The sequence below is a fragment of the Clinocottus analis genome, unplaced genomic scaffold (genome assembly GCF_023055335.1).
Source record: "Clinocottus analis isolate CAN_PGR_092001 unplaced genomic scaffold, fCliAna1.0.p SCAF_1, whole genome shotgun sequence".
NCBI classification, from domain to species: domain Eukaryota; kingdom Metazoa; phylum Chordata; class Actinopteri; order Perciformes; family Cottidae; genus Clinocottus; species Clinocottus analis.
In genome coordinates, this window is record NW_027175820.1 from 4677501 (window position 1) to 4700008 (window position 22508).

Consider the following 22508-nt stretch of genomic DNA (forward strand, 5'->3'; position numbering starts at 1 on the left):
GTGTCCAGTTGGAACTCCTTTAACCTCTGAGTTAAGAGACTTTCCCCCCCATCCCAGCAGAAGACATCACATATCATCCTCTTCATCGAAAATCTAAAACATGGCGCCATCTCCAGGCTGAGGGACGTAATTATTCCACCTCCAAAATGCCAAAATGCTGAAATGTCTTTAGGAATGACAATGTGAGCCATTGTTCCAAATTAGCATAGATTGAAATATAAAATATTGCAGAAGAATTGACTGGAATTTAAGATAATTTCTTTTTTTTTTATCTCCCTTCCACTTTTTGTGGAACCTAGAAAAAAAGAAAAAAAAAAGTCTGACAATCATAACTTCTTGATTGTTAGATAACAAGAGGTCCTGCATTTGATGTATAAGTTGTGGGGCAAGATTATCTACAGTTGTACTGAAGTTTCACACCAAATTATTTTTGGGGAGTGAGAACCCAGATTCTACACCTCAACCTCCACCACAATGAAGTTACCTGGCACTTTTATTTTGTGCTACTTCTCTGCGGTCTCCGGATGAGTGTGTGTCTGTCCGAGTGTTGGTTATAGAGTGTTTGTGTGTGTGTGTGTGTGTGTGTGTGTGTGTGTGTGTGTGTGTGATGGTGGGGTACTCCTGGTGCTCAGGGCTGACGGCGTTCCCTCTTGGTGAGCAGGTAACACTGAATGGTTCTCAGCCGATCTTTGGCCGGGGCGAACTCCGGCTGCAGCTTCAGCGTGGACTCGTACCAGCGCATGGCTTTCTCAAACTCCTCCTGTCGTCAAGACCACAACAACAACCGCGTTGAGAAAAAAAAAAATTAATTTAAAAAAAAAAAAAAAAAAAAAATCACACGACGATTGGACGGCCACAGGAAATGCGATAGACCCGTTACCATTGCGATGTAGACGTTGGCGAGGGTGAAGTGGTTCACCACGAAGTGCGGGGCGATCTCCACCGCCATGCGGGCGACCGTCAGGGCGTCCTCCCACAGCCGAGCGTTCTGGAAGATGTTGGCCAGGCTGATGAGGGGCACGTCCTGGGGGGGGAGGAAGAACAATACATCGTCAACGTCTTAAGAACAATTCCTCTGTTCGGTGCCAGCAGCTGCGGCCCGTCTGACTTGCCTTCATGTGATGGGGGGCGTAGTTGAGGGCCTGTCGCAGGCAGTCGATGGCCCTCTTGCCTTGACCTTTCACCCGCCAGTACAGCGCCGCCATGCTGGATAACACCCACGAGGTCTGATTCTGCAGGCAGGGATTATGGAGGATTTAAAGTGAAAGGCACACACACCACATTGCATTTTAGGTATCAGGAAATCTACTTCTACCGGTTTCCTCGGTGGCTAAAAGCCTGTTTTTTTAAATGACTGATTAATCCATTTTCGGAAAAATCCTATATTCAGGAGGCGCTGTCTGGTTCTACGGAGCTTCCCCTTGGAGTGCTTCTGTTTGTCACAGTAAGTTAAGGAGAGAAGCACTGGAGGTATTCTAATAAAGCAGCGGTAGCGCCAGCAACTGAGAGTTGACTAATGAGTTCATGCATCCGGATGTCTTTTTTAACATCACACACGGTGCAAAGTGCCGCTTCATCTTTTCCAATCCACATAAACACCATTGCTAGTATTTTAATGCGAGTTAACAGTCTTGTACGAGGGGACGAAAATGCATCAAAATCGATCCGCTTGATGACTTTGCTGTTGTGCCTTCAGGCGACATTGAAGACGTCCACATTTTACATCATTTGAAGCGAGAGCTCTTACCTTCTCCAGCACTTTAGCGATGCGCGTTCCCACCTGCTCAAAGGACTGAGGGGAGAACTTGTCTTTGCCGAGGTTCTGCAGGACCTGGAGGTTAGAGACACACATGAGACTATTACCTTGAGAGAGAGTGAGAGTGAGTGAGTGAGTGAGTGAGTGAGTGAGTGAGTGAGTGAGTGAGTGAGTGAGTGAGTGAGTGAGTGAGTGAGTGAGTGAGTGAGTGTGTGTGTGTGTGTGTGTGAAACTCTCAAGTGGTTCCATCAATCAGACCACGCTGATCTTGGCTGTTCACAACCGTTTACCCCGCTGGAACTTTTAAAAGGTGCTTTAAGTCAGGAGGCTCCGGTGGGAAAACTTTTGATTTCCTGATCGCTGTTAGAGGAAACATCACGGTTATCATTCTGACTATTTAAAATATGGCTAATGAACCAACAAATGTATTGTCGTCATTATTAACTATGTCCAATTAGTGTCTGTAGTGGAACATTTGGCTACTTAGAAGTCTGTTGAAGCACCAACAGCTCCACCCACAATCCTCCTCAGTTGGGGATATAATGATAATCCTGACTCTAAATTTACTGACTTTAAAACTACTTTGTACATTAGTTTCTCACGTTTTTTTTAACCTTCAGTTTGACACGAAGGGGTAGCTGATTATCTTGAAGATGATGGAAACTTTACCAGCACACGTACAACTGAATTTCCCTTCGGGGATCAATAAAGTAATTATCTATCTATCCATCCAACTTCCGAGGTCATTTTGTAAATATCCCAAATGTTCTCACACTCGCAATTTTAGGAGGTTTTAGGAAGGCATAAGACTGGAATATTTGTCATCTGCGACTTTTTTTTTCACGGGTCCTCTTCTCAAGGTTGAAGTGACACGACTCTCCTTGACGAAACACTTACTTTACAATTGTTACGGTTACGTGGACGAGTATGTTCAACATTTTCACCTTAACATTTGATGGATAAAAACATGTAAATATGAAAACCCTGTTGTTGGAACACACTGCTTCCGTATTAGAAAGAGAAGAGCGTGCATGTTAATCCTCGCCGTCTGGGGCTTCTACCTCACGCAGCTGGCTCTCTCCAGTGTAGTGGATGGCGGCGCGATTGGACACCCCGGCCAGGTGGTCCAGGGTGTGCATACTGGCAGGGAGGTTAGCGTTGCATAAAGGTTCAGCAGCTGGCTCCTGGAGCGGAGTGGCAAAGTCTATGTGCTCTGTGATGCTGAAAGGAGAAGGAGAAAAAGAGAATAAAAGAATGAAAATCAAACATAAAAAAGGCAAAAAAAAAATGGATTTACTGCATTTCAGTTGTTGATGTGCTGATGCAAGAACTTCAATAAAGCAGCAATGTTTACTTTTGTTCTTCTTTGTTTGACCTGTTTTGACATTTTCTATTTCTAAACAGTTCAAAGATGTTTACTAAAAAAAAAAGAAGGTATGTGGGTATTATATTTCACATTACTTCCATTACACACACACACACACACACACACACACACACACACACACACACACACACACACACACACACACACACACACACACACACACACACACACACACACACACACACCTGTTCAAAATTTTGGGGTCACTTAGAAATGTTGTTATTTTTCAAAGAAAAGCACTGATTTTAAATGAATAAATAAATGAATCAAAAATACACTTTATACATTGTTAATGTGGTAACATACTATTCTCGGTGGAAAGGTCTGTTTTTTAAGGAAATATCTACATAGGTGTATAGAGGCCCATTTCCAGCAGCTATCATGGTACATGGTGTTCTAATGGTACATTGTGTTTGCTAATCGCCTTAGAAGACTAATTATGCAAAATAAACCACATTGTTTTCCGCTGTGCTAACATCATTGCACAGTTTTGCTGGTGAGAGAAGCTATAATACCGTCTTTCCTTTGAGCTAGTTGAGTATCTGGAGCATTACATTTGTGGATTCGATTTTACTCTCAAAATGGCCAGAAAAAGAGAACTTTCATGCGAAACTCGCCGGTCTAGTCTTGTTCTTAGAAATGAAGGATATTCCACTCGCAAAATTGCGAACAAACTGAAAATTGGTCAGGTTGAGCCCAAACTTTTGAACGGTAGTGTACACGGTCCATGTTTCACAGTTACATGGATGGTACGTTACTTGAGACCGTGATCAGGACAGTGGGAGTCTTACTCGATGTTCTTGGCGGAAACGGCCAACCAGGTGCTCGCTACAGTGGTAAGGTCCACCCTTCGTGTCCGCTGGCACTCCTCTGGCCCTGGCCAGCCAAGACTTGTGTAGTCCCTCCAGCGGCCTGCCCCCAAAAAAACCCCACACTAATGAAACACAAAGGCATCTCCCTCAGTAGTCCAGCACCTGATTGCTGCGTTTGTGCTGTTGTTAAAAGAAAAGCAGGTGTTTGTGGTACCTGACGGGCCGGGTGACGGGATAGTCGGCCCGCTTATCTCTAACACAGAGTGTCCTCCGGGCAACGAGTCCCCGCTCTGGCCGTCATCGCTGATTGCGGCGCTCTCCGTCCCGTCCACCTTCGCCTTCCTCACCCGCTTCACCTGGAAGGTGATCTGGCAGAAAAAAATTCACCCGAATTCAGATCTCACACACTTTGGCGATGCGGGACTCAAGCGTGGCACTGTATCGTGGGGAAAGGACGGTGTGTATGTGTGTGTGTGTGTGTGCGCACGTACCCACTCGGCTCCCTCGTCGTCCTCGCAGTTCCCGAAGCAGGGCCCGCCGCCGGCGCGGGCGCCCATGACGCGGTCGTTCTTTAGCACCCGGATGCCCCGCAGGTCCCCCCGCTTGCCGCCGACATCCAGCGCTCCCTCAAAAGCTCCCATCAGGTCCTCCTTCAGCTGCCACTCCTCCTCCCCTTCCGCTCCGCCGCCGCCGCCGCCGCCAAATGGCGTGGGCATGTGAGCCGTTCCAGAGGCAGAGGGAGCAGCCCGCTGCTGTCCGGCTGCTTCACCTGACCCATTGCTGTCCAAGATAACCTCTGAACAGGTATGAACAATGGGAAAATAAAAGAATAAATAAGAGCAGCATTAAAGCCCCAGGAGCACTTCCCAAAAATTAGAGCCTGAATTTTATATGAGAGACTGTTGTGGTGTAACTCTCAATGACATTTTTTCAGTCAACTGAAGAAATTGACTATTAATGGACACGATTGACTGAATAAAGCACGAGAGATGCCCATCTATGTTTCCAACGGCCACTGGAGGCGTCACTAAATCATATTCTTACTCTCAAAGAGCAGCGAGTCCTCCATGGCAGAAATGGCCGGCGCGTCCTGCTTCTCTTCGCTGCCCTCCCATTCCTCCAGCTGGATAGCGAGCTCCTTCTCAGCCACGCAGGCGCCGCCCTCTGGGTCAACACAAGTTAGGTTTAGACACACTCATCATGGAAACCAATGCCCCTGAAAAAAAAACAACTGATAAGCAGCATCGATAAAACCCCAATGGCACACCATCCCTAAATATGAATAGATATTTGTGTAATGTACATGAAGTGGGTCAGAATAAAACCTTTTATCTCTGGACTAACTCTCATGTGGGATATGTCGTCATCATACTGGGACTACAGACAACCTATTGAGGCAGTTTGGGCATTTACTTTGAAATAAAGTAATAACCTTTTTGTCCATTAATGTGGTTCTTATTACCACTACTACTAGTACCAACACTCAACATGATAAAGTGGATCAAACCAAAGACCATAAAAGCTTTTTGCAGCAGTTCTTCCTTGGGAACAATTCTCTCCTGGACAAAAAAATGTTGCATTGTATATTTGGAGACAACAGCAACTACTGTGTTTTGTTTTTGTGTGGAACAAACAAATAAGTCCCTTCAGCTTCTGTCTGACTCCATTTACGGTCTCAATTTACTCGCGCAAAGCTCCGGTGTTTGTTTCTTTCCAGACTTGGAAACTTCGGCTGTCGCTGGAAAGCAATTCGATGTGCGCGATTTATTTACTGGATGTCTCCATCATTAAAAAAAGGAGTCACGGAGCAGCCCCGTGAAAACAGCTGCATAGGTGCAGGAGGCAGCACGGACGGCTCAACATTTAACCCCGTGGGTCTCGCTTTCAGGCTGTTCAGCTGTTTCTCGAGTGGAGTTGTTTTGCTGAGAATATGGATGATGCCCAAAATATTACCACTTGTTTGACTGTGGCAGCTATACCTGGGATCAAACATGTGGGAGGAACAGCAGCAACCAAGTACTTTAAGACGGGAAAGATTTGTGCATGTTTATAATATATAAACACTTTGCCCTAACTGCTGATGTGACCTCACATACCCTGTCGTGCTTTCAGAGAGCAATATTTAGCTTTAGAGAGTAAAATAGACCCTTCTAAATTTGGCATCGGCTATTTTCTGCAGTCTAAATTATTGAGTGGCAAAATTTCTCCACTTCAAAGCACTTTCCTCCTCACGCCCACTGATGTGAATAAGGAAGAAGGTGCGGCCTCTATTCACATCAGCAGTGCAACACACCACTTGCTTCTCACAGCTACTCTGGCAGCTTCGAGGAAAAGGTGTGTGTGTGTGTGTGTGTGTATATGTGTGCGTGTGTGTGTGTGTATATGTGTGCGTATGTGTGTGTGCGTGCGTGCGTGCGCGCGCGCGGCTAATTTCCAGCTCAATGCAGTACAATTTAGCAAAGAATGAATACATTTGATTATTTGTAAGCCTTTTTTCCCAAAATGTTTTTGTAATAACAGTAGCTTAGACCCATCTGTCAGCCTCACACAATGCAGCACAGGTAGCAGTATCAATACTTTTTAGTTATGTCTACAGATTGTTCAGAGATGATGTAATAGTTTGACAAGCTGTCAAATCAATCAGATGATGGAACACATGTGTAAATTCCATTTAAATCTTCTGTCCGTCCCACACACTCGCTTTAAGACCCGCGGTGACCGAGCTTTTGAGGCAGTAGCTTGTAAGCTTTGGAACACAAATTGCACAAATTTGGTTTGCTGATTCGGTGATGTCGTTTAATAAACAACTAAAGACTTACCTGTTCATGCTGGCGTTTGTTTAAATACCTACTAATTTATGACCTGCTTTTATCTGTTTTTATTTGTTATATTGTGTTTTTTGCTGCTTCATCTTTTAATGTGTTTTTTACTGTGTTTTTAATCTGTATAGCACTTTGTGACCTCTTTGTCTGTGAAATGTGCTTTATAAATAAAATGATTAGTTATTTAGTATTTACTGCTTTCCATTATGAATAGCTCTGTTTTCGACCAAAGACATTTTTAACCAACTAACCCTCGTAGAATTTGGTTGATATGTCGATGAATCGCCCGATCTGTAAAATCAAGTTTCTCTACAATAAAATCACAATAAAAAACAAAAGCAGTTTGTTGGAAACAAGCCGTTCAGCATGACAAAAAAACTAATTAACTAAATAAATGTTTGTCAAACAACTGAGGGGGAAGTCCCAATTGTACAATGAAGGGGAGCTAACCCCTGTATAACAAGAACAGTCAAGAAAGTACCATTCTGAGGAAGCAACCCGTCACACTGAAAAGAACGGGAGTGAAGTTTGTGTGTGTGTGTGTGTGTGTGTGTGTGTGTGTGTGTGTGTGTGTGTGTGTGTGTGTGTGTGTGTGTGTGTGTGTGTGTGTGTGTGTCTATCGGATCCACTTACGGGAGCAGGGCTGTCGGTGTGAAAGGTTGTAGAGGAAAGGGTAGAACTGCAGGCAGCGCAGCAGAGGCAGGCTGTTGCGACACTGCTCGCAGCCGGCGAAGGACGAGAAGGACGACGAGGAGGAGCGGGCCGTTGCCAGGATGTGGCGGAACAGAGCCAGAGCGCCCGTCACGTTGCCCTGGGCCAGCTGCACGCTCACCAGGCTGAGCTGAGTGTGAGGCTGCAACAACAACAACAACAACAACAAAAAAACACAGAGGGGGGCATTGGCGGCTGGGGGAACATCGTGAGAACCCAACAATCAGCTTGAGGATATGTGCATCTTTATGCAACCCTTGAGTTGAACTGATTCAAAACGTGCACAACACTTGTGCACTTAAGGAGCTCTGCTTCAAAAGATATATTCTAGCTGCTGTTCCTGGACTGGGATGTCATCAAAGTCCATGTTCGGATGGCTTTATTGAACTTATCTGATAGTTGCCGACTCAATAGCATCTTGCAGATCCTGCACATGGTTTGGGGCCCGCTATTTAAATCTCTACTCTATGGAGACTTCGCGGCCACCGGAGAGGACTAAATAATTCTAATTTTCCTGGAACTCCATTGAAATTCATGAGGGATTTGCAAAATGGCACAATATCCTGCTGGAAGCTGACAAAGGAAACGATTAAAAGATGCGCTTGGACAGCAAAGCTTGGGCAGGATGTGGCATTAAAATGTTGGTGTATGTTGAGTACTTGTGTTGCTGGTCACGCCTTTTAGACAAAGTACACTTTGTTTGAAGATTGTAACGCATGAATAAAGACCTACGCGGCTCACGAGAACCGTGTCGTGGCCTTAATCTCATTGTTTTCTCTCTCGATCACGGGTTCAGTTTTACACTTTAGCTTCTGTCTTCATCTTTCTAAACTGTTTGACACCCTGGATACATCCATCAAACACATGTTGGAGACCCTTCAGTCTTTCCTAAAATGAGGAAATATGTATTCAGCAAGAGCAGTTTGTGAAAGCGTGAGCCAGCGGTGGCGGACCTCAGTGAAAAAGTTACAGGTATATACTACAACAAATGTGTGTAATGTGTTTACCTCATGCGGTTGCTAAACACGTGTGTGCAACTCTGAGCGGGTCGAAACCCGGGCAGGTTGTGTGCCGATGTGCCTTTACCTCTGATGCATTGACAGCCAGCGCTTGCTCCAGCAGTGCTTGTGCGTGGGTCGTCAAGCCGTGGTGCAGCAGCAGGTTAGCGGCGTTGGTGAGAGACAAGTGGCGGTGGGTGGGCGGGGCTGAGCTCAACACCTGGCGCAGGCACCGCAGGGCGCGGCTGGCGTTGCCTTTGGCCCGCCAGAAGAGGGCCGCCTCGTTGTGGAGCTGCCAGCGGGGCACGGCGGCCTACACCAAACAAACGTTCGTTAGCGCCCGAAGGCAGTTTCATGGATTCCTTTTCTCAACACGAGTACTCCAGCTTTGCTAGTGTGTGCATCGTCTCACTTAATGAGGTGCAGGCGTCCTGGGACGATCCTGCATACATCGGGGGCCGACTTAATGGACTTAGTTGACTAAAATAATTTAAAATCAAATCCTTTCTTTACTAAATTCTGAACACTGTATTTTGTCTGTTTTTTTTTCTTCTTTTCTCCACAGCGCCAGAAGATAAAATCAGAGTGTGTGAAAGGTGAAAACGATTATTTGACTGCGGCAGTGATTGACTTCGTTTGCCAAAAGAAATGTGAGAAGCTCGGACAGAAACAAATCAGCAAAAATCAGTGTACAAAAAAGATTCGGGCAGTAGCTTCTCGTTTTTTAGCCACAGTAACGTCACGCTTTTGCCATTTAACATTCATTCTGTGATTAAGTTGATGGGAGGTCAAAGGTTCCCTCTTACTTGTTTCATAGCTTGAGCTATTCTGGAGCCGATCTGCTCCAGCGTCCAACCTCCACTACGCAACTGCAGTACCTGCGACCACACACAGTGATAACAAAGGATTGCATATTCTTCTGCACAGTTCCACAGTACAGAAGCAGGGGAGCTCCGTTAACATTCCGCACATGGTCGGCATCTATCTCCACACACACACACGTAATCAGGCACACACGATACCTGAGAGGCAGAGGGATCTGGCAGCATCTTCTCTTCCAGAGGCCAGTCCAGTGAGGCCGGCAGGAGGTTTGGGTACGGTTGGGGGACGTGGCCACAGTCCGGCAGAGCGGCTGTCAGAGGACTGCTGCTCCCGTAGAGGAGTGCTGCCACTGGGCTGAATACACAGAATGAGACAAATTACAAGCAAACTCTTTTCACACGTGAAATTCTTTAAAGTCAAGGGAAACGGAGCCATCGAGCTTCAGGAAGGCGTACTGACCCGAGGCCCTGCGTCTCTGGTGGGATATAGTAGGTGGGCAGCAGGTGAGCGGGGGGGACACTCGGGTACTCGTGGGCGCAGTCCGTCCTCTGAGGCCACAATTTCTTCTGCGTGTCCTGAAAGTGAAAAACACACGTTGCTCTCATTCTCCTTCCTCGTCAAGTCATCAAAACGACATTTCAGTCTGGAAGTTTTTACACTAACAAATTGGGTGAAAAAAAAGAAAAGGAAAAAAGGAAATTACTCCAAAAAAACAGACCAAAAAACAAAGTTAGTGTCAACCCCTTTTTATTTTACAAAACACAACCTCTTTGATGGCAGAAGTAATGTCAAGCACATTTAAAATATCCCCACATTTGAAAAATGACCGGAAGCATCTGTCTGTGCGTCTGAGCCGTGATACGTTACCCCCAAAACAAAACTTAAAAGTTTGTTTCAACCCTGCCGGTGTTCTGGTCTAAAATCAAGGCGGAATATCCTGAGATTGGCAAAAAAAATCTCTGAAAACACTGCCTCCATTTCAACATCCTGTCTTTGTGAAGCGGGGTTTAAGTTAAGCAGTCGACTGAACTTTAAGGTCTATGTTACGGAGTAGACCGGATATAAAGAACACACGTCGGGTGTCTCCCATCATCCCGACCCGGCTCGATGCAGAAAAACAAGCTCACACTAATTCGGGGGAATGGTGAGTTGCATTTTAAGCACTTTATTATTGTATTCATGCCGGTCGTATCATTTTATTACGTCATATTTATAAAATCGGCCACACCATAAAGGCCGGTCCGTGAAAATATTGTCTTACACCAATTGCATTAAACTGAAAGGGTATAATACAAATGATAAGGGTTCACAATAAGCGGCAATTTCAAATCACTTTAATGTTTCCGAAACAAAAAGAAGAAGTTCCCCGTCTTGCCTGTGTGTAATCCTGACGGCTGCCCCAGAGAGCAGCAGCAGGGTCCTGGTCTCCGGACACCGAGGGGTGGAGCTGGGGGCTGGCCGCCGTCTGGTTGGAGTTGCGCTCCGATACGAGCGCCACGCTGTACGCCACCGACACCTCCTCCCCGAACTACAGGCACACAGAAACAAAACGAAGATGTCAGGTTTATTCTCTTCTTCTTTTTACTGCTAATATTCCCGTTGGTTTGCTTCAATTGATAAATATCCGCCGAAACGTATCTTTTAACAAAAGGGGATAACAGAAAAATAACGTAACAATCACAAAGAGACTCGCCTGGACGTAGTGGACATGCTCGAACAGGTCGCCGCGGTGATAGCGCACAGGCAGGTCAAAGGGGCAGTAGAGGCTGCGCTGCTGCTGACCAAGGCGACACATCTGATGGTTCCCTGAGCAAACACACACAATACTTAGCTATTTTATATATCAGGGTTGTGACTAATGGAATTCGATGACCAAAAGTCCATGACCAAATATGTTGTAAAAAGTGTGTGTAAACAATAAAAAGTGATAAAATGTAGTATTTAAACTAACAATGAGAATTTCAAAGCATACAGTATACCTTATATGACACAAATGAAAGAGACAAAAGTGTAAATAAAAGAATAAACATGTATATAGATGCCTGTATGTATGCCTGCTTTTATTTTGAGCATCTTTCTTTCAAAAGCATATTAATTATTTCAAACTCAGTGTAAATGAACGTCATGAACACATGAATAAAACACATTTACATGACTTTCACAACACTTTTGGGATTGTATTTTCTTCATGGACTTTGCCAGGCCTGGAAATAACATGTTTTAAATTCCATGACATTTTCGGATATATAGATCTATATATATAGATCTATATATATAAATTTATATATATAGATCTATATATCTATCTATATATATTCTATATTTTTCATATTTATAAATATCTGCATTTAGCAGCACTCTAATTCACAGTACAAGTCGACACGTCCTTTCTCGACCCGTTTTTCTTTGCTACAGAGGATCCAGAAAGGAATGAGACGCCTTTACGTGTCCTCGGGTCCGTGTGCATCTTACCAAGCTGGGCTTCCTTGGCCATCTGGGTCTCGTGGATGATGTTGCGCAGGATCTGCTCCTCCTGCAGCAGCTTGTGTTTGTCCAGCGCCTCCTGCTGGCGGAGGTAGTGGTCGTGCTGCTTCTGATACTCCTTCAGTTCGTTCAGCGTCCGCTGTAGGGATCTAAAGAGATATAGTCAAATGAGGACGGGCCGACACGCACGGCAGGGAAACAAAGCACACCACATGACTAACCGACAACGACAAGACTTCTTTGTGAAAGCGTCGGTGTCTTGAGCTAAATCCACTTTGCATTCATGAGCCAAACACAGACTCTCTGCCAGCCTCTGGGGACCTTTCTTTTACTTACACACCGACTTCCCCACGGACGAGTCGAAGTGTGGGGAAGATTTCCCAACAGGGAGAAGTGTATTGCTTTTTCTGTCATCATAAAAAAAGAAAAGAATCCCCCATACTGACTGATGCTCTAAGGATTTCATGACATCCTACAACGAGCAAACATTGTTCAGAAACAGAAATATGCTTAGAGAAAAAACAAACAGCATGTGGCGTACAGTCAGGCAGATTGTTTGTTCTTGTCGCTGCCTCAAATGTTTGAAAAAGGCCACGTGTCATTGAGTATCGCATTTGACCAAAGTGCTCCTTGAGAGTGTGAATGTACGGCTGCTTGCCTACCTGTGCTGGGCTTCCAGGCGCTGCTCCAGCTTTTGCTGACAGAGCACCGAATGCTTCCTCCTCAGGGCCTGCTCGAAGCCCGGCTGGGCCTGCAGCGCCTGCTCGTAGCACAGCACGGAGTGGTTGTATTCCCCGAGCATCTGTTCAGACAGCGGTAGAAGGGAGAGCGGGGGACACACAAACAGATAGTGGACAGAGCAGAGGTCAAACAGATTTGTTTCATGGAGGAATCGCACTGTAATACAACTAAAAGAATATAACCGGATATAGAGATATATATCTCTCTCTCTATATATAGAAGGTGATTCCTTTCAGAACTTTATCAGGTGTTGGTCTGACAATGACAAGCCAATGTGGGCAAAAACCGGATGTTTCTGGGGTTGTAGTGCACCCGAGCCCAGACTTCCTTTTCTGTGCTCTGCTCATCGTTTACGGTCCGGTGAGCAACTCAGCAGACCAGCAACAGACCAAAGTCGGAGTTGAGACGGGACGTGCACGACCCGGTTGTTTTACAAGTAGTCCGCTCATAAGCTAATTTTAAACCAGCGTTTACCTGCCATTCAACAAGAGCCTGCTGCTGCTCCTCGGGCCACGAACGGAAACCAGAACGCATTCAATTCCAAAATCTTGTCCCATGACCAACAGATTCTACATATAGTAACCCCAATAGCCCTAGCACCGCTTTTGTCGTTTAGTTAGTTTGTTTAGTTAATACGCTGCTGTTTTATTGTATACGAGTATCTTTCATACCTGACGTTTTTTGTGTCTTCTATGTAACTTTCTTGCTGCTGCCAAAAACTAATAATAAAGTATCTACACAAGTTTAAAAGTCTTGTTATTGATTTGTCTTGAATGGCAATATGCTGTATCTATGAGATATATATACATATATATATAAAAGAAAATGATCAATAAATGTGCCTCTCTCAGTAAAACATCACTTTCGCGTGCGCTCATGTAATAGACAAAGAAAGAACGGGACCGAAGCTTGTCACAGTTTAGTTTGCCACAAGTCAATCAACTACGTATTTCTTTACTAAAAACCCACAAACGAGCACTGGTAGTCGAGAACAAAGCGTCTGTGATCTAAAAGACACACGAGTGACGCTTCTCGGACTCACGGCGTAAATGTTGCCCAGGGTGTAGTGGCTGGTGAAGAGATCCGACGTGAGGTCCAAGGCAGCGTGGGCGAGAATGGCAGCATCTGCAGAGAAGTGGGCGCGGTGCAGGATGTTGGCCATGTTGACCAGGGCTACGTCCTTGTGTTGCCTACAAGAACAAACACACACAATGTGAGAGCGTGAACACCTGTAAGAGGTCTCACACAATAAAAAAAACAAACATACTATCACGGTGTCTTTTCCGAGAAGCCGACGTTACCTCGGGGAAAAATGCAAAGCGCGCACCACACAGTCGACGGCCTTCTGAGGCTCGTTCTTCATGCGCCAATAAAACGACGCCATGTTGTACAGCACCCAGGACGACGAATTCTGGAACACAGAAATCACAAAGACACACTTATTTTAACAACTTTGAAGGACTAACTGGTTAGGAATCTTTTTTCATCTATGCACGTTCTATGGTTTTGTCAAATATCTGCTAAAAAAGTGGGAATAATGGTCTTTACTATTTGTAGAGGTCAGCGAGGCATCGCTGCACAGGCGGACCTTACCCTCAGTAGCTCTTGATGGATGCGGTGGCCCACCTCGTCCACACTGCGGCCCAGCCTATGAGACAGCGAACTAAAAATCGGGTCCTCCTTAGAGAGCAGCGGGGAGGTCAAGTTCGCCCTCTCCTGCACGCCCTGCAACGGATAGGAAGGGGAGATTTACTTGGAGTTTGAGCATGTGATCGGTCACACAAAGGCTACATCTTTGTGGTGTGCCAAGCAGACATGATCTCACCGGACAGCAAGCCATACAGTAAAGTATGTTAGCATTATAAGTCTTTAAGTACATAGACGGCACCCTAACTTCCAAAGTACACACATTAAATGTCTCCGCGGCTAAATTTAAGTGAATATAATGTACTGGGAACGCCCACTGGACTCTTGACCTGATACATGAAGTTAAGACAATAAATAATAATAAAGTAATAATATTCATAAATCATATCCATAGCGCGGTTCAGAGTTTAACATGCTGTCGATAATTTTTTTTAAATAAAAGCAGTAAAACTTTTTAACAAAGAAACAGAAAGAAATAAGAAAAGCTTTGAGGAAGGAAAGTGTGTTTTGACAGCCTTCTTAATAATAATAATAATAATAATAATAATAATAATAGTAATAATACTTTGATTATTCAGACAAAGGCTATATAAAATGAAAGACACACTCCGTGATGAGAGGAGCTACAATGCAAAGTGCCACATCAGTACTATCTAACTTTCATACACCATAATCGCAGATACGGGAGCAATTTAGGGTTATGTGTCTTGCTCAAGGACATATCGATGTGGGCTGACAGAGCCGGGGATCTGATTGTATGATGACCCCTGCTTTCCACTGCGCCACAGTCGCCCAATGTGCGAAGCTTTGTTAAAACGGTTCGGTAACGAGTTCCTCAGAGCAGAGAAACCTTAAGATACAACCCAGTTGTTCCAGAGACAATATTTAACACTAAAATGGTCACTGAATATTAATGTACTGATGATAGACTTATATTTAAATACAACACATACAACGTTGTTCATGAACTGCAACAAAACTTGAGCTTTTTCTTCTTCTTCACCCACTGAAACCAAACCAGTTTCCCTCTGAGCCCTTCTTCTTTTTAACTGTGAATTATTGGAGGTGTAATGTATCTTATTGCATCTGCCTTGGGGCCTACAGAGCGCATTACGACAAGTTCACGCTCTATGCAGACGAGTTGCAAAACGCAGCGCTGTGTCAATAGTTTGCGCAAGCCGCAGCCCTGTCTGCTCACACAAGAAGTGCATTCCACCAGGTAAACAAGCCCTTCTGCTCCTCTGCTGCTCTCCACTGAGCTCATCTCTGTCCAACTTTCTGTCCGTCAGCTTGTGTGGCTAATCGTCACACATATCTGGCTGTATGTTATTCTCTCCTGTTTGTGCCTGTTCTTACATGATTGAAATAATTCCCCCACCGAAACGGTACACAGAGCATTGCTGTTAAATGTCCGATCCACCAAGTTCCCAACAGAATGCTAACATTTGATGAAATATTATAAAACGTTGCCCCTTCCTACCTCTATCCCTACTCACCCTGAGATGCTGGAAAGCATGGATGCTATAAGGTAGTTCAAACACGTTTGCACAGTCGGGCTTTTCTAGATCGGGTGGCAAAGCTGACCGGGAATCTACGTAGTCTTCAGGGCTACAGGAGGAGGAGAGCAGAAAAACGACAATGTCATCATTACTCAAAAAACACAATATACATACTCAAACAGGAACGTCGTCACTTGCGTGTTTCTGAGAGGAGGAGCTCACCCGATGTCTTTGCTTTCCAGGGAAACATAGGTGCCGTCGTACAGGTCCAGGTCTCCCAGGGGTACCTTGGCCATGACGCAGTCCGCGTCCTCTTTGTAATGCCTCTGCTCCAGCCCCGTGTCTCTGTCCTCATTCTCCTCGATGTGGATCTTCTGCGCCACTAGCTGCTTCTGCTCAACAGCAGCCAGAAGAGAGGGTGGGTGTGGGGGCACAATCAGGGGGGAGAGAGTGAGCACAGGAAATGGACAGCTGACAGGAGTAGGTAATTGAGATGGAGCTGTTTATGTGATCTGTTATCTCTGTTCTGCAGAAATGAAACTGAAGGCAAGCAAACTCATCAGCCCTTAAAAATAGACGCTCCTAAAGAGAAACACACTTTGAAAACATCTTTGACATGACACACACGCACCTCCAGCTTCTTGAGGTAGTTAACGCGAGTCTCTTGCCTCATGAAGATCACAACATCGTGTGGATGCTTCAGATTTAAAGGAGAGTCAACCTGAAACAACAACAAGTGCGTTAAGGACCGGCATGAGCTAACAAACTGATACGTTTAAGGGGATGACAATTGATTAAAATACTATTGGGTCATGTTAGAAATGGGCTTTTCCAACTTCACGCATCAAATTGTAACGTCGAACCTCAGTCCATTAGAGCCCGCCCCACAAATACAAGCCTGTCACATTAACATGAACCCCGTCTAAAGCTAGTTGTTTGATGGTAGATGTCACCAAACAACAATTATAACGTTATCGCTTGCAAAATACATTTAAAAAGGAGACACCCAATCCCAACGCGGACGTGAACGCGGGCCTGTGACACACTGGTCATCTTGACCTCACACACCTTATGGCAACGTCACGCTACATTTTATATTTAAAGCAACTTTCTCGCTGGTGCGTATGCGTCACCCAGGAATTGGCGAACGAGTCTCCTTGAGAGAGAAAGTCAAGGCTATGAAAATGACACTGAAAAAGCCCGTTAACGGGACCGGTAACGCGTATATAGCTCCGCCGCAGCTAGCCGCCTAACGTTCGCGTTAGCTGGCGGTGACTGTCATACTTGCTGTTGGATCTTCCCGTCCTCCGTGACGACCCAGTGGGTCGTCGCCCCTCCGCAGTCCACGATAAGTGCGCAGAGGAGGATGAAAAGCTTCCCCCGGAATGAGTTTTTTCGCGAGCAGTTGACGCGACAGGGCAAAGACTCAGGACTGATTTTCCCGAGGTCCGCCATTTTTTCTGTCTCATTTTGCTCTGTGGCAACGGTAAAGGAGTTGCGGCCTCCGGCCCGAAGGGGTCGCTGCCCGGGCCTACGTAGCGAAAAACAACACCCAACTTTACAGGTTGCCATTGATGACGTATGGAAAAGAAAAAACAGGAAATACCGTAGAAAACGAAAAAAAAAAAGTTCCAGACGTTTTCAAGGCTAAAGGTGAGGTCTTTACGTACGGATAATATCTCCTATTTGCAGCTGTAGTCAGCTCTTGAACGCCGGTTTTGCTGAGGAGGATGTGTGTTTGCCGTCTCTGCTGTTTCGGTCAGTACCTTTTCTCCTAATCGGTCCTAAATTGGGTTTAAAGTTGCAGTTCCGCATCCAGGGGCATGCTTTACGTTTATTACATCGAGTTGACAACGTTGCTAAAAACTATGTATTGTGTCTGCCGTGAAATAGTTTGCACCGGTATCTCGGTAATAGTTTTAGATAGGACCTTCTTGCGTAATGCTATACTATTTAAAACATACAAAATAAAGTATTACTTTACGCTCTACTTCCCATCATGGGTGTTACGTTCACTGTGCCTAATTTGATCAGGAGATTGCAGCACCCAGAGCTTGGGTGCTTGTCACAAAGACAGATACATCAAATATATTATATGATATTATCGATTATATGAGGTGATCACTTCAAATCAATCACAACTCTGTTGTTTGTTTGGCTACATCTCTGCATTATTGTTTTGTTTGCTTTGATAATTCATTTAATATTATTAATTGTATTTGTGTGTGTGTGTATGTATGTATGTATGTATGTATGTATGTATGTATGTATGTATGTATGTATGTATGTATATAAATAAATATATATATATATATATATATATATATATATATATATATATATATAGTGCATTTGTATTATTCCATGGTATTTTTGTATACATTGTGCGTTTTTCATATTTCATTGCTTACCTATATGTATAAATCTCCACAGATGGCTTCCTTTGAAAGCAACAAGGGGAGTCTGCAGGAGGACAGCTATGAGGGAGCCGTCGGCGGAGAGTTGTCCGGCTGCGCGTTGGCGATGCAGGAAAAGGAACGGGAATCCCTCCTTAGCCCGTCGGAGAGCCCTGGCGCCTTCAGCAGCAGCAGCATCTCCGCCACCAGCCTTCAGGCCGCTGCCCCCCTCCAGGGCTACGATGTGGAGTTTGACCCGCCGCTGGAGAGCAAATACGAGTGCCCCATCTGCCTCATGGCTTTGAGGAACGCCATTCAAACACCATGTGGTCACCGCTTCTGCAAGAACTGCATCGAAAAGTCTATTCGGTACGCCACCGTTGTGTGCGTGTGTGTGTGTGTGTGTGTGTGTGTGTGTGTGTGTGTGTGTGTGTGTGTGTGTGTGTGTGTGTGTGTGTGTGTGTGTGTGTGTACGCTTGGATATAACGCTACACCTTCAACATGTGCTGTGTCACTCATTGCTTTTTCCTTGCTCTCATGCGAAACAGTGACACGGGACAGAGGTGTCCCGTGGACAACGTAAGACTGCTGGAAGACCAGTTGTTTCCGGACAACTTTGCTAAACGGGAGATTCTGTCGCTGACCGTTCGCTGTCCGAACTCCGGCTGTGATGAGAAAATGGAGCTCCGGCAATTAGAGGTGAGCGTTGTAACTACGGGGCGCTAATTGTGACTTTGAGCGCAGCTCAAACAACAACATGGAAACAGAGAATTTAAGTAAACATTGAATTTGAATTAATTTAAGTTACCACAATGACCTAAATATGTTTAAAATCAGATAAGGCAACTCAGGTGTGTTTATTTTTGTTGTACCGTATTGGTCATTGTGGTCAGTGACAGTTGATCCATCACTTCAAAAAGACGCGTGTCTTCCGTTGCACCTCACACACAGTGTATTTGTTTTTGACATTAAAAAAACTGTGTCCCAGTGAAGAAACGATGAAATCGGACCTTTGCTGTCTTTCCACAGAATGAAATAGACTGCATTGTTTCGATGTCTTACTCCCCATATCTCCCCCAACAGACTCATTTGGCACGTTGTCAGTTTGCCACCGTGCCTTGCTCCCAGTGCCAGCAGTCGGTGAGAAAGAGCCACCTCGATGAGCACAAAACTCTTGAGTGCCAAAGGAGACCCATGTCCTGTCCGTATTGCGTGGCGCACTTCTACTACGAGGACAGAGAGGTAACGTGGACCCGCTTCTCTACCGACGGCTCCTCTTGCCGACTTTTTGGTATCTGTGAGGGATTAGTCTCCTCACTAATGTGTTGTTGGTTGCTCCTCTAGCTCCACGAGCAGCAGTGTCCCTTCGCCAGCGTGAAGTGCCAGTACTGCGAGATGGATCTCATCAGAGACCAGGTGAGTTACGACAGTGTCGCCCATGGAGGTGTGAATGAATAATCAGTTGAAGTGACTTCTGTTAACAAGAACGAGGAAGTATTTCACTCACAGGCACGTTTTCTGAATGACACGGGAAGTTAGCTTTTTTCTCGAGAGTTCCTACAATACACATGCCCACAATTATCACGACAATAATCAACTTTTAAAAAAAAAATCCTGATTTGAATAAATAAAAGTGATACTGAATCTACGCTGATGTTTTCGTTTCAGATCAAATCTCATTGTGACACCGAGTGCCCGAAGGCGCCCATCGCCTGTAACTTCAGCACCTTCGGTTGTAAGAAAAGCGTAGGTGACAGCGATGCGGATCGCCGACGCGCCATGGAGAAAACGGTCCTTGTTAATAATAATAATAATAATAATAATAATAATAATTATATGTGGTTTGCCTCTTTTTGCAGATGCAGCGCCACGACCTGGCTCAGCACATGCAGGAGTTCACACAGATGCACATGCGCTTCATGGCCGATTTCCTGCGTGGCTTCACCCTCAACGGCACCACGCCCAACTCCCTCAGGACACTGGTGCCGTCCGTTTCCTTCGAGGATCCGGGGGCCGCGGCGTCTGTAGCGGCCTGTAGCGGGCCCAGAGGATGCGCGAGTAGTAGTAGCGGCGGCGGAGGCGGAGGCGGCAACAGCTGTGCGTCAAGTCAGCCGACTGAGGAGATTCAAAGGCTCAGAGAGATGGACGGGCGGTTAGTAAAGCAGGATCACCAGCTGCGTGAGCTCATCATCTTGAAGGAAACGCAGGTAAAGGATGTCCGGCAGAGTCATTCGATGGGAAAGTGGGAAAAAGGAGAGTAATTTAATTACAAAAATAACAAACATTGGTTTTGTTGTACTTAAAACTGTATTAAAAATCTGTCTTTCTTGAGCAGCAAGTTTCCAAATCTATGAAATACATTCGCAGCTTAACAAGATTATGATTATCTTGAATTTAATAGCCTCTATAATGTGATGGTGTGTCGGACTCTGAGCGCTGCCAAAAGCAAAAAGGTCACCTTTACCCGAAGGCGTCCTGTGTGGACACAGACGGCGCTCTGAAGCCGCCACACCTCCTGCAGGCCGTTGTCATCACGTAACTGTCAATGGCCCCGTGTCCTCCACAGGCCGGCCAGCTGGCGGAGCTCAGGCGGCGGGTGTCCACGCTGGAGGAGACCGTGAAGGACCTGGAGTCCCAGCAGTGGCAGGGCATCTTTGTTTGGCGCCTGCGGGGTTTCTCCGCCCACCTGCGGAACCAGGAAGCGGGCCTGGCGGTGGTGGAGCACAGCCCCGGCTTCTACACGGGCCGCCCGGGCTACAAGCTGTGCCTGCGCTTGCACTTGCAGACCCCCAACGCCCCGCGCTGCTCCAACTTCATCTCCCTCTTCGTCCACACCATGCAGGGAGCGTTTGACGGGCAGCTGAGCTGGCCCTTCCAGGGCACCATCCGCCTCGCCATCCTGGACCAGGGCCCCGAGGCCCAGCACCACGTGGAGGCGATGGAGACCAAACCCGACCTGCAGGCCTTCCAGAAGCCCCTCATCCAGCGCAACCCCAAGGGATTCGGCTACGTCACTTTCCTGCACCTGCATCAGCTGAGCCAGAGGGCCTTCGTGAAAGACGACACTCTGCTCATCCGCTGTGAGGTGACGCCGCGCTTCGACGCCGCGCTGCACCGCGACGGACCAGCGGTGCAGCCCAGAGGGCCCGAGGCCTCAGTATCGAGGGACTAAAGTCAAACTCGCATCTATTGCATCATCATCATCATCATTATCATCATCATCATGCCGAATGTTCGAATGAATGGACACCAGGAGGAGAGAAATATATATTCACACACATTTAAAATGTGGACACTGCAAGTATCCTAGTATTTATTTGTCCAGTAATGTTTCAAATGTGTGTTTTTTTTTAATTTTTGGGGAATTTGCTTTTATGAACATAAACGGAACAATCATTTTTAATATATCTGAAACGTGCTTAGTCACCCGCATGGTAGCAACAGTAGGTATGTTTCATCAGCTCCACGACAGCAGTTTAAAGACGTTGCCTGGCGACTGGATATTGCCGAAAGACACTTAATGATTTTAAAAAGGTGCTAAATTTGAAATTGAGCGCATTAATATAGCAGCGGACTTGCAGTTGACTCGGCCGTGAGCACGTTGAGAGTGGCGTGCGAGCGACCTGTCAATCACAGAAATGCACTGGATTTCTAATCTGGCACCTTTTTTTTTTTTAAATGTTAAAATTACCCTGTGGAGTTTCTTTGCCCACTAGTGGTGCTATGGAGCAATGTTTTACTTTATTGTTTTTTTCTTCTTTTTACCTCATTCTCTACCATCAGACACAAGAATCCCTGGGTGTGCACATGGGGGCGCACAGGCCTGCAGACACAAATAAATTGGAAGTATCATTAAAAATAAAGAAAAACAGGTGAATCTCTTCCGTGTGACGGTCCACACTTGTAAAAGAAGGGGCTGTAAAACTATGAAGAGATGCCACAAACACACACAAATGACTTAAAGGCGCATTTTCAGATCTTAGTCCAACTAAAATCTAACATTTGGAAGAGCTCTGTCATATTTTCATGTCCAAAGACATGGAAGCCTGACAGGCTTTTTTTTTTTTTTTTTGTTCTTTCTTTCCTTTCTGTGAAATTGAATATTTCTATGAGGAGATGCCGAGAAGTGTTATGTCACGTTTCATCAAACGGGAGGAGAGCGCCACGTGGCGTCCCTCTGGGTTTCATGGTATTACACTGGATGTGTTGTGTTGTGTCGAGCAGACGATGAAGAACAAGACTAGTGGGCGTAGATGTGGGTATTTGGAAACGATACAAAATATTCAAACGTCTCCATCGCAAATGTATCATTCTGTTGCACCTGGATGGCGTTATCCAAAAAAAAAAAAAAAATAATCCACAGGGAACTTTTATGCACTGTCTTTTTAAGGAATAGCAATGACACCTTTTTATTCCATGGGTTTCATCACCCT

General features: G+C 45.5%; 2 protein-coding genes across 3 annotated transcripts in view; one reads left to right on the top strand and one right to left on the bottom strand.

The window, feature by feature from the left end:
* The window catches only part of ttc17 (tetratricopeptide repeat domain 17), a 17480-nt gene extending 282 nt beyond the window's left edge, over positions 1-17198 (bottom strand). Inside the window, exons 1-25 of the mRNA XM_068577148.1 lie at positions 16964-17198; positions 16311-16400; positions 15902-16071; positions 15677-15788; positions 14127-14258; positions 13835-13944; positions 13576-13723; positions 12455-12594; positions 11781-11941; positions 11002-11114; positions 10684-10836; positions 9768-9883; positions 9509-9662; positions 9293-9364; positions 8575-8799; positions 7411-7630; positions 5000-5119; positions 4447-4751; positions 4170-4323; positions 3935-4055; positions 2818-2977; positions 1748-1831; positions 1113-1232; positions 881-1024; positions 1-760 (exon numbers count right to left, since the gene is read on the bottom strand). The exon at positions 1-760 is cut by the window's left edge and continues 282 nt beyond it. Coding sequence (XP_068433249.1) covers positions 629-760; positions 881-1024; positions 1113-1232; positions 1748-1831; positions 2818-2977; positions 3935-4055; positions 4170-4323; positions 4447-4751; positions 5000-5119; positions 7411-7630; positions 8575-8799; positions 9293-9364; positions 9509-9662; positions 9768-9883; positions 10684-10836; positions 11002-11114; positions 11781-11941; positions 12455-12594; positions 13576-13723; positions 13835-13944; positions 14127-14258; positions 15677-15788; positions 15902-16071; positions 16311-16400; positions 16964-17134 — 3627 coding nt within the window. The 5' untranslated portion in view covers positions 17135-17198 and the 3' untranslated portion in view covers positions 1-628. The remainder of the gene's footprint in view (positions 761-880; positions 1025-1112; positions 1233-1747; positions 1832-2817; positions 2978-3934; positions 4056-4169; positions 4324-4446; positions 4752-4999; positions 5120-7410; positions 7631-8574; positions 8800-9292; positions 9365-9508; positions 9663-9767; positions 9884-10683; positions 10837-11001; positions 11115-11780; positions 11942-12454; positions 12595-13575; positions 13724-13834; positions 13945-14126; positions 14259-15676; positions 15789-15901; positions 16072-16310; positions 16401-16963) is intronic.
* A 104-nt stretch (positions 17199-17302) lies between these two features.
* Positions 17303-22456, top strand: traf6 (TNF receptor-associated factor 6). Of its 2 annotated transcripts, none has more exons than XM_068577183.1 (8): positions 17303-17437; positions 18113-18444; positions 18624-18774; positions 19159-19317; positions 19420-19491; positions 19744-19821; positions 19935-20282; positions 20642-22456. In XM_068577183.1, exons 2-8 carry the CDS (start codon positions 18113-18115, stop codon positions 21245-21247), a joined length of 1746 nt encoding a protein of 581 aa, XP_068433284.1. In that variant the 5' UTR covers positions 17303-17437; the 3' UTR covers positions 21248-22456. The 2 variants fall into 2 exon arrangements, with proteins under 2 accessions (XP_068433284.1, XP_068433294.1); XM_068577193.1 differs by having other exon boundaries at positions 17303-17332.
* Positions 22457-22508: the final 52 nt, after the last annotated feature.

What these genes read in the sequence shown, in the direction of transcription:
- traf6 (XM_068577183.1), top strand. Translation starts at nt 18,113, where the DNA reads ATGGCTTCCTTTGAAAGCAACAAGGGGAGTCTGCAGGAGGACAGCTAT. An exon ending in TGCATCGAAAAGTCTATTCG is followed by an intron (nt 18,445 to 18,623) that starts GTACGCCACCGT and finishes CATGCGAAACAG; the next exon opens with TGACACGGGACAGAGGTGTC. An exon ending in TGGATCTCATCAGAGACCAG is followed by an intron (nt 19,492 to 19,743) that starts GTGAGTTACGAC and finishes TTTTCGTTTCAG; the next exon opens with ATCAAATCTCATTGTGACAC.